At 36.8% G+C, this 10580-nt stretch overlaps 1 protein-coding gene across 1 annotated transcript; it reads right to left on the reverse strand.

The window, feature by feature from the left end:
• Positions 1-7816: 7816 nt before the first annotated feature.
• On the reverse strand, positions 7817-8548 carry LOC145982962 (uncharacterized). Its single transcript, XM_083116245.1, has one exon. The coding sequence runs from the start codon at positions 8546-8548 to the stop codon at positions 7817-7819; it is 732 nt and encodes a 243-aa protein (XP_082972371.1).
• Positions 8549-10580: the final 2032 nt, after the last annotated feature.

The raw sequence follows: 10580 nt of genomic DNA on the forward strand, positions 1-10580 counted from the left end.
CAATTTTCATTGCAACTCGGTTTTTCCTACCTCATCCTTTGTAGGTATGATACGATCTTACGTGCAATAACTTAACCTATTCATTTTTTTACGAGTTAGATCACATACATTCAATCCAGTTGTGACCTGTCATGAAGATTTTCTTTTTACAGGGTGGCTCAATAAGTCACTTAACACCCTCAGTACAAGGCCACTGCAGCGCGCAACATGGAAATGGTGATGACCAATCGATATCAGGCCAAGGGGGAACCACATTGACGCCACCCACACGGTCGGCGGCCATTTTGATGTAAGCCATCTTGAATTCAACTTCAGAATTTTAAATGGGAAGGGGGTCGTGCGACATATCAAAATGGGCTGGAATTTCACGAGAAATGCAATGGTGAAGGTTTTTTCGGCGTATCTTTAACCAGTAAAAAGTTATGACTGAATTCTTGTACCAATTTGCTTCTTTTCGAGGTGTTAGAAAAATGCCTTAAAATTTGTTTAGCGCTTCGGTAATGCATCGAGATCAAAGTGACGTCTATGGAGAGACGTTCGCATGCCATTGCACATTATTTTATTCCGATACATCCATGAAGAGCTGTGCATTATGAATGGTTGTCGCGAACAATTTACAGTGTGACGCTTCCATTGAATTAAAAGTCCTTCACAGTGACAAGGCTATTGTTTATGTTCATAAGGAAGTTCATAAACAGAATATTCGATGATTTTTATCTGATAACTAACTTTGGACAAAAACTGGTTCATAACGTCCCCATAAGTGTTCTGGTGTTCTTCCCTATTGAAAAAAACTCTGTATAAAGTACCTTCTTCCATAAGCAAGGATGAAAAAACTGTTTATTTAACAAATCCAAGTAGCCCTAAGCATTTAAGGTTCCGTTGATGGAAAATTGACTAACCAATCGTGTTCCACACAGCACGCCACACCATTAACTTACAAACACTAAACATTCAGCTTTGATCTGTCAAACATGGGTTATCAGATAAAAATCATCGAATATTCTGTTTATGAAGTTCCTTATGAACATAAACATTAGCCTTGTCACTGTGAAGGACTTTTAATTCAATGGAAGCGTCACACTGTAAATTGTTCGCGACAACCATTCATAATGCACAGCTCTTCATGGATGTATCCGATTAAAATAATGTGCAATGGCATGCGAACGTCTCTCCATAGACGTCACTTTGATCTCGATGCATTACCGAAGGGCTAAACAAATTTTAAGGCATTTTTCTAACACCTCGAAAAGGAGCAAATTGTTACAAGAATTCAGTCATAACTTTTTACTGGTTAAAGATGCGTCGAAAAAACCTTCACCATTGCATTTCTCGTGAAATTCTAGCCCATTTTGATATGTCGCACGACCCCCTTCCCATTTAAAATTCTGAAGTTGAATTCAAGATGGCGGACATCAAGATGGCCACCGACCGTGTGGGTGGCGTCAATGTGGTTCCCCCTTGGCCAGATAACGATTGGTCATCGCCAATTTCAAATTCCATACCGCAGTGGCCTTGTACTGAGGGTGTTAAGTGACTTATTGAGCCACCCTGTAGATTTTTTACACACTAAACTCACCTACATGTAGAGCAGTATGAAACGGTAGAAGCTGGAGACACCCTTTGACCTATTTTTGATTTTACGACCTTTTACGGACTAAACTAACCTACAGGGAGAAAAAAGCACAATAAAGGCTCTGTCAACACTTTTTCACCTATTGCAAATTTTCACAATGATTTTTCTTACGCAAACCGCTTCCTTTGACCTACTTTTTATTTTTATGACCTTTTACGTGCTAAGCTAACCTACATGGGAAAAACAGCTGACCCAAATCTAAAAAAAAAAAAAAACAGATTTTTTGACCAATTCTGTAAACTGTATTTCATTTTGAATTTCTTCCAGTCATGGAGGACACTGAGACGATGCCAACACACACACACACAAAAAAACATGTCTCTACAATCATCCCTTCGAAAGTTACGAGCGGTCGAAAAAAAAAATTGGCTGTTGGCCCTTGACCCCTTGACCTCAGGACCACCAAATTTTGTACGCGTACTCTATGTTACCGAAATCGACAGGGTGGTTAACGGGGGGTATTTTTCGAGTTATTTTTGGGCTATATCTTACCGTTTCCGAGATACGTCCACTTCCGATCGCCATTTTTTAATTTCGGATTTTTTTTCGGAAGGGTCACGGAATTTTGATAGGCGACGACAGAGCCATCTATGAGCAAAACGTTGAAACTCTCGGATGTTGGAATTTTGATAGGCGACGACAGAGCCATCTATGAGCAAAACGTTGGAACTCTCGGATGTTGGAATTTTCTGACAACATTTGTCAGTACGTCAACATTTTTTTCTTTTTCTTAGTGAATGGGTTAGGTGACTTGCAACGACGAAGGCCTTCTAGCAACAGGAACTTAGCTTATGCCAGCGTATTTAACTAAAATATGTCTTTAACTATTGTCATTTACGAATCGCCATCTCCTTGTGGTTAATTTGGTAATGGTCAATTTTCAAATTGAGCAATGATAACAATGGAGATGGCAATTAAAAGTTCGTAATTGGCTAAAGCCGAGCGGGTTAAGGCGTTCACTCGTCTTGAGATCGTTCGCTGCGGGACGGCGTAGGTTCGAATCCGGCTCTGATCGGAATTTATTGGGCCTACGTATAGGGCCGGTGGCAACCCACCATCGTGAGGAAATTGGGGAGCTCCGAGTGAGTGAGCGTAATTCGGTCACGGAGACCTACTGGCTGGGGATACGTCGGGCCGACCCTCGACTATTCCAATACCGGTTGAAGATCTCCACGCTTAGAGGTGACGAAGGAAAGCGTGGGAGGGAGACCGGCAGTCGGTAGGTACGCCTAGGCCCTTCAGGGCTGTTGCGCAACGGATTATTTTATTTTAATTGGCTAATAGTTAGAGGTTTCCCCAATCTGGTTAGATAGGTTCTTTGAAATTTCCAAGTCGTATTTTGAGATCGTTCGCTGCGGGACGGCGTAGGTTCGAATCCGGCTCTGGTCGGAATTTATTCGGTCTACGTATAGGGCCGGTGGCAACCCACCATCGTGAGGAAATTGGGGAGCTCCGAGTGAGTGAGCGTAATCCGGTCACGGAGACCTACTATAACGGCTGGGGATACGTCGGGCCGACCCCCCGACTATTCCAATACCGGTTGAAGATCTCCACGCTTAGAGGTGACGAATGAAAGCGTGGGAGGGAGACCGGCAGTCGGTAGGTACGCCTAGGCCCTTCATGGGCTGTTGCGCGACGGATTATTATTATTATTATTTTGCATTTTTTTGTTACAGGTAATGGCAATGTGGGAAAAAATAGAACCTATCGAAAAACAGCATATTCTTAATGAACATGGTTACTTAACATGGATGAATGGAATGTGTGATATCTAAAGTTGAATGCTTATTTTTTCGGCATCTGAAAAAAGAAAATTAAAATTCTTTAAAAATTATATTCACAAGTAGTATTATTGCGAATAACATTTTTAACCGTTCAACCACATTGGAGTACTCTATGATCATTATTTATCCTCGTCGATGCGATGTAAAGAGAAGATTTTTCCATGAAATCCTAACATGAGTTTTTGTACTGTGAATTAAAGAAGCATATTTAAAATCAGAAAAAATACTTGTCACGGTTTTTTTATGTTATCTGTAAAAAAGCATGGACTATGACGAGAGTGGGAGCCGTGTCGGAAATAAAGCTTGCCCCCTCTTGAACATTCTCTCTCCTCTGTAGTGCGTGCATTCACTGTTTATTCTATCAGCTAGCTTTAGGCCTTGGTTATTGAACATGCTTTTTTATTACATATTTTTCTCTTGCATCAATCGTGACGTTGAGAATCTCAGTTTGGACAATATAGACAGTGAAAAAAAAAAACAAAGTATTTTATTCCTCGTCCCTTTTCGATCCTAAGGTGTGTCATGTGCATTCAGACCCCGTGATGCAAGGTAATAGGATTCAGACAATGTATATCTTCCGATGGAGCTACATTAGATGATTATATTATTGTCTCATCATTTAGTTATAATAAGATCTGTTAGGAGACACACATTTTTTTGATCTCTCTTCCAACTTCTTTTTATGTATTTATAATATAAGAATTTTAGTTTCTGCGATATTATATATATATTCCCTTATTCATTCTTCCCTTTTACATTAACTGTTGTTATTAACTATTTCTCTCTCATCTTGTTTCATATTCTTATTAATAATTCTACAAGCAACAACTTTTTTCTATTTTATTTTTATGTTCAGTGCAACAGCATTTTTTTTTTACACTCTTAATTTATGTACCTCTTTCAATGAAAGGGACAAAGTTTTTTGCATGCATATAATACTACGGCAAAATTATTGCTTTGTATATATTTTAACTTTCAGTCTCTTAGTTTATTATACGAGAAGATTGATGTTTATGAAGAAAAAAGTAACACACATTTTCCGAATTAATCCTGCTTTACAAGTTTTAATATCATTTTTTCATTTGTTAGTATTACTCCTAAGTACTTGAATTTGGAAACTGACACAACAAGTAATACACACTGGCATTTTACGATTGGTTTTTGTGAGTAACCTGCATGCGTGTTAAACTGCAACAATTGAACCACCACGTCCCTCCTTGAGCAATATTATTCCCTTGCTGTGACGGACAACAGTCGACTGCCTTTGTTGTACATTTAAAAAGGTAGAGGGGGTAGAGAACATGTTTCTAAGAGGTAGGGAGATAATTGATCAAGATAGATCGATACGAGTGGGATCGTGAGAAAAGAGAAAATGTGTAAACAGAGGATAATGAAAATTTTACATTTTGAGTTCCCTATCGTGATAGAAACAAACCTCCCTTTGTTGGGGTTCAAAGACAAGGAGTTAAATGGATCAACTTTTGCAACATTTTATTCTTTACTATCAAATCATCCATTTGCATTATCCCCCTTACAATCATCAGTTGGAGTACAAATAATGTGGAGTTCAAAAATTTTAGATTGATGAGAAAGGGCATCCATGTAAATTTACAGTTTTGTATCGAATAACACACTTGCAGAATACACTTATAACCCAAAACAAAAAGTACGTGATTCTAATGTATTTTTGTAATGTAGAATCTTCGATATCTGGTGAAGGTGCACGTCACTATAAAAACTGCATGTTCCGAATAAATCTATCAATTCATCAAGTTCAAGGATGCAAAACTTTGTGCAGGGATAGTAGTTTTCACTCTCAGTCTCCCTTTTTCAGCGTGTATGTGTGTGCTCCACGCTAACAATCTACTTCCATGCCACATCACGCCAAGAGTATATGATTCCATAACATATTTCTATACACTTTCGCTAACTGTCACAGGCACTAAGAAAAATAACTGGGTGGAAGTTTTGAAGCTACGGGGTGTAAATATGTATATATATATATATATTTTTTTTTCCCTAAAAGCTACAACATGCTATCATAAAGTATCGTCATCGTAATGGTGTGTGAAATTAAAATATTTCATATGCAGCATGAAGAATTGTAAAAAGTCTTAAACAAGAAAGTCCATTTTATGTATAGTAAAAAGTTAATCACGAGTGAAGTTATAGTTTTTTAAAGTAACTGTTATTGACATTTCTAATACGGAATAAGGTTTGAAGGTCATATAAATTAATGTTTTTTTCTTATACCGGCGGCGGAACAGAGAAATTATTCGTCATGTGTTTTCTTCCCCCTTGCCGATGAATAAGATTTATATATACAGGTTTCTAAAGATTAATATTATTTCTGTTGTTTTTTGTTGATTTGTAAGGATTGGGCTCTACAGTATAAAATATTTTTGCCTCCTTTTTTGCAAACAGGTGATGGGTCTTGGACATGGATACGAATGTGCAGCCCTCCTTCTTCCTCATCAAAATTAGTTGGTGTTTAAATATTATTGCGTGAATTGAAGTAATGATAAAGGATGTTTACTGCATTGCGCTTTAAACTAAAGGTATTATTGTAAACGATATTAAATCCTGTTAGATCAGAGAGCATAAAAAACTTCAGAACGGAATGTGTACATCACAAAAGGTACTGTTGTATGAAATGATGATCAATTTGTGAATTTGAGGTGGACTTTAAAGATTTGAAATTTTCACATGGGGAAAGAACATATCGTCGCTGCTAAAATTATGTTATGAACTACATTAAATCGTAAACTTGACCGGCCCTATCTTATTTATGCAGCAACGAGAAAAAACTTATGATCTTTTAACTAGACAAATTATATTTGTTAAATCAATTTATATTCTGTCATCGCTGTAGGTGATACACATTATATACAGGACACGAGTCTGAAGCCTGTTGATTTGCTTTGTTTGCAAACAGAAATAAAAAAAATGGCATGATGTAATTGTATACTGACACAAGAGTACAGTAATAATAACAATTTGTTATTAAAAAAAAAAACTTGAATTAATTCCGTGATCCCGTAAAACTTGTTGATGCAGTGATTGCATTTCAGTGTTTACATTACACCGTTAATGGGTGAGATTTACACACAGGTTTCTAATGTTTAATGTTTTTCCTGTTGAGTTTGCTGATTCGTATAAATTGGGATCATTTCTGCTTCCTCTTATAAGTAGTTAGAAAGCAGAGAATAATAAAAGATGGAAAGAGATTTTGCAGGAAGGATTATTAAAAAAAAATCAATAGTGCAGTGGTAAATAATTAATTAATTAACTCTCTGGGCTTCTTAAACCCGAAGTCAGCAAATACACAAGCCTATCCTAATCTGAAGAAAGATCTGTTTATCCACTCTTTTTTCTATTATAACCGGTGAAGACTGGAACGGCTATGCAAGGATACTTATAATAATGTTAACATTTCAGTCTAATGTTTTCGAGAATTACTTTTCGATAATGTTTGGTACTTGACTTAATCAATTGTTAGACAAAACACAAAATTTAAAAATATTATTACCAAAAATAATTTCATTTAATTCTAAAATAATGTAAGAACACTTGAAAAATATATTTTAACTGTATTGTGTATGGTTTATTGTCGTAGGTGGAAGTCGAGTTCATCTTAAGAGAGCCTATTCATTGATGAAATATTAGTGAGTGAGCACTTGCCTGTCTGAAGTAGTAGTAATAAGTACTTCTTTCTTTTTTTTGTGAATAAAGAGATTTATTTCAACATATTTCAGTACACATATATACATATATGTTACATATTTCGAAATTGTCTGCTTTATCTAACATCATAAATGAACAACATCAATGAAGGGGGGTATGCGCTTATGTCCTGGTGCCTTTAAATAAACTAGGATGTCAGTTGCTCTGAATTTAAACAGTTCCCCTGCCTTTTTCTCTTTTCTTTTCTGTTTATTATTTAAAATATACAATATAACGGGTGCGGCACTTAAAACCAGCCCGTCCCTTCATAAGATATCATTAGATGAACAATTTGAATGATTAAGTGAAATTAAAACAAAATCAAACAAAAGCAATACACCAAATGAAATTTAATGTTGTGTGTTAAGATTTCTCACCTTCACAATAGATGCTGAAAGTGTCCTCCACCCACTTCAACACACGTCTGAGCACGTTTCAGTAGATTCATGTACATCTTTGTTAATTCTTGAGTGGTGATGCTGTTCATGATATTCTGGATGGAGGTCATGAGTTTTTCAATTGTGTGTGGATTTGTTTCGAAAACTTTCCCCTTTAACATTCCCCACAAGTAAAAGTCACAAGTATACAAGTCGGGTGACCGAGGAGGCCACAGGCATTTGCTAATTGTCCTCTCTGGAGTAAACATTTCGTGCACACGGGATAGTGAAGCATTTCATGTGTGGCTTGTTGATCCGTCCTGCTGAAAGTAACAGAACTGACGCTCCTCTTCTGTCAATTGTTCATAGAACTCTTCCAGAATTCCCAAATAAACGTTACTGTCTACTGTGGTTTCAAAAAATATGGGCCCCATAACGCGTTGTGCGGAAATGGCACACCAAACACCAATCTTTTCGTCATGCAATGGCTGCTCGTGGATTACGTGTGGATTCTGTGACGACCAATAGCGATTGTATCTGGAATTTACGTATCCCGACAGGTGAAACCACGCCTCGTCACTCATGATGAGCATCAATGGATCCAAAACATTCGTCAATAGCCATGAACAAAAATCTACCCTCTTCCCCGGGTCAACCTCCCTCAGTTGTTGCACTACACTTATCCGGTAAGGTTTTAACTTCAGTGCCCTTAACACACGTCTACAACTTCGCTCACTAGCTGGAACCTGTTGACTTAATTTCCTCGTTGATTTACGAGGACTTCTCGCCATTATGTTCTGCACCTGCCTCCGTAATTCAGGTGTGCAGACAGATGGTCGTCTGTCCCTGGGAGCATTTGCAACAGATCCTGTACGCCTCCATTTCCCAACCAAATCCTGTATTGTGCGTTTTGCTGGGACAGGACGTCCTGGAAATTTCTCCTGAAACAACTTCCTTGTTTGCACAAAGGATCCGGTGCGCACAAAAGCTTCAAGAATTGCAACACGCTCAGGAATCAAATACGGCATTATCACGGCTTCACCCAACAAGGCCCGATTCTCAACTGCTTTCACTCGACCACGGGTTCACAAGCCACCTCTTGGTGAGAAACAGAATTAGTAACTCATGCAACGCCATCTTCTGTTGACATGTTCATTTAGATGTTTTACATGTTCATTAGCAAAGCAATTACATCGGGATTACAGCGGGCTGGTTTTACGTGCCGCACCCTGTACAATACAATAATAATAATGATAATAAAAACATGGGATTATAATATTGCTTGTGAGATTTTACACATTTGAATTTATGCTAACCCATTCTGGGAGCCAGAACGGTAATTATAATTAATTTGGTTAATATAAGAATATGATTAATCATTGGTTAGTTAATATAGTTAATTTTCATTAGTATTATATAATTAATTAGAAGTTAGTAAAAAGATGTAGGTGAAGAATTAGTAATAATGAGTTATTTATATGCTTCTTTATATTATTATCATTTTTGATTCGTGAATTAGTTATGGGAGGATTGAATAACTTGCATATGCACTTTGAAATGCGCGACATATGTTAACCATGATAATGACAATGAGAAAAATTCAAATGATTTGGTTTCTATTATTATTATTCTGGAAAACCAAAACAGATTTAGTATAATGCATTTCCACACGTAAAATTTACTAAAGTTCACCATTATGTACTATGTTTTCCTTAAACACGCGAAGACGTTCCCTCCCGATTCTGGAGGTCAGAACAGGGCCCAATTGCCCGGCTGCAACAAGCTACCCTATGTTTTTGAGACAGGAAACAGTTGTTCACTGCTCATTAAGGTTTTTAACCTCTTGTAATTCCACTGCTGTCGCGTGTAGTGATATGTTCAGAACACTATGCTGATAGGAATTCCGCGTCAGCATTCTTTCTCGGGGGTGAGATGACTGTAGCCGTACAAAGTGCAACGTCTGCGTGTAGAGTGTCGCTGCTGTGGCTCTGGGAGTTTCTCGCATTTAAAGTTTGTCTTATAAGTGTGCTGGAAAATGAATAAGATGTTGGTTGCATATTATTTGGAAATAAATCTGTTATAATTAGTTCGTTTTTGATAAGTACATGTATAAAAGTTAAGATATAGAAATTAAAATATGATTTCCTGCATTTTGATTTTTTTTTGTATATACGACAGTAATTAAGGGTAAAGTCCTAGGTTAATAGTGTGATATAGTTAGCTAAGATATTTTGATCCATTATGTTACCATCACCTAAGTAATATACAATAAGAAATTATATATAAGGTAATAATGATGATTTTAATTAAATATAATTATGTAATATATAATATAATGTTTGAGTTATAATTATTAATTGTGCAGACATATACACATAACGTGAAATAAAATTGTAATTTGGTGATAAAATATGGAGTTTGATTTTAATTTATAATTCAACTTTAAAATATAATGTAATTTATAATGAATTTAACATGTACGTACAATTGAAATCATCTGGGAGGTCACTGGTATCCAGCGTTGTGGTGTTTACGTGGTTTTTTGCATCTGAAGTTTTGGTTATGTGCCCCACAATGCCAATTTTATTACTTCAGGAGTGAACCCCTGGAAAAAGAGAGAGAAAATTATGTATATATAATTTTATGTGAGGGTCACATAATTGATTTGTTCTTACTTTTTAATTTCAATTTACTTAATTGTTCTATTTCTCCCAGGGACTTAAGTATTTAATTTAGTATTTTTGAAAGTATTTAATTCATTTATTGTTTTTTTTTTTAACAGTTATTATCTATTTAAGGATTTCATTTATCGCCTGGAAATTCTTTTCAGTGTCGGCGTCCCGTCGCTCCTTCTCTTCTTCCTTGATTTGATTTTTTGATTTGAGTTTCTGTTTTAAGTCCATTTTATGCACAGTAAGGCTAATCGGGACTGGACCTACAGTTTAAAGTGGGATCCGAACCACTTGTGCCTCCACCGGGTATCGAACCCGGGACCCCTTGATTACAAGGCAATGACGCTACCACTGCACCATGGGGGAGGCCCTCCTCTTCTTCCTGTTG

Source organism: Lepisma saccharinum, unplaced genomic scaffold (assembly GCF_977018435.1).
Source record: "Lepisma saccharinum unplaced genomic scaffold, izLepSacc3.1 HAP1_SCAFFOLD_493, whole genome shotgun sequence".
Lineage (NCBI taxonomy): Eukaryota > Metazoa > Arthropoda > Insecta > Zygentoma > Lepismatidae > Lepisma > Lepisma saccharinum.

Excerpts from the sequence above, each read along its gene's own strand:
- LOC145982962 (XM_083116245.1), bottom strand. The coding sequence starts at position 8,548 with ATGCCGTATTTGATTCCTGAGCGTGTTGCAATTCTTGAAGCTTTTGTG.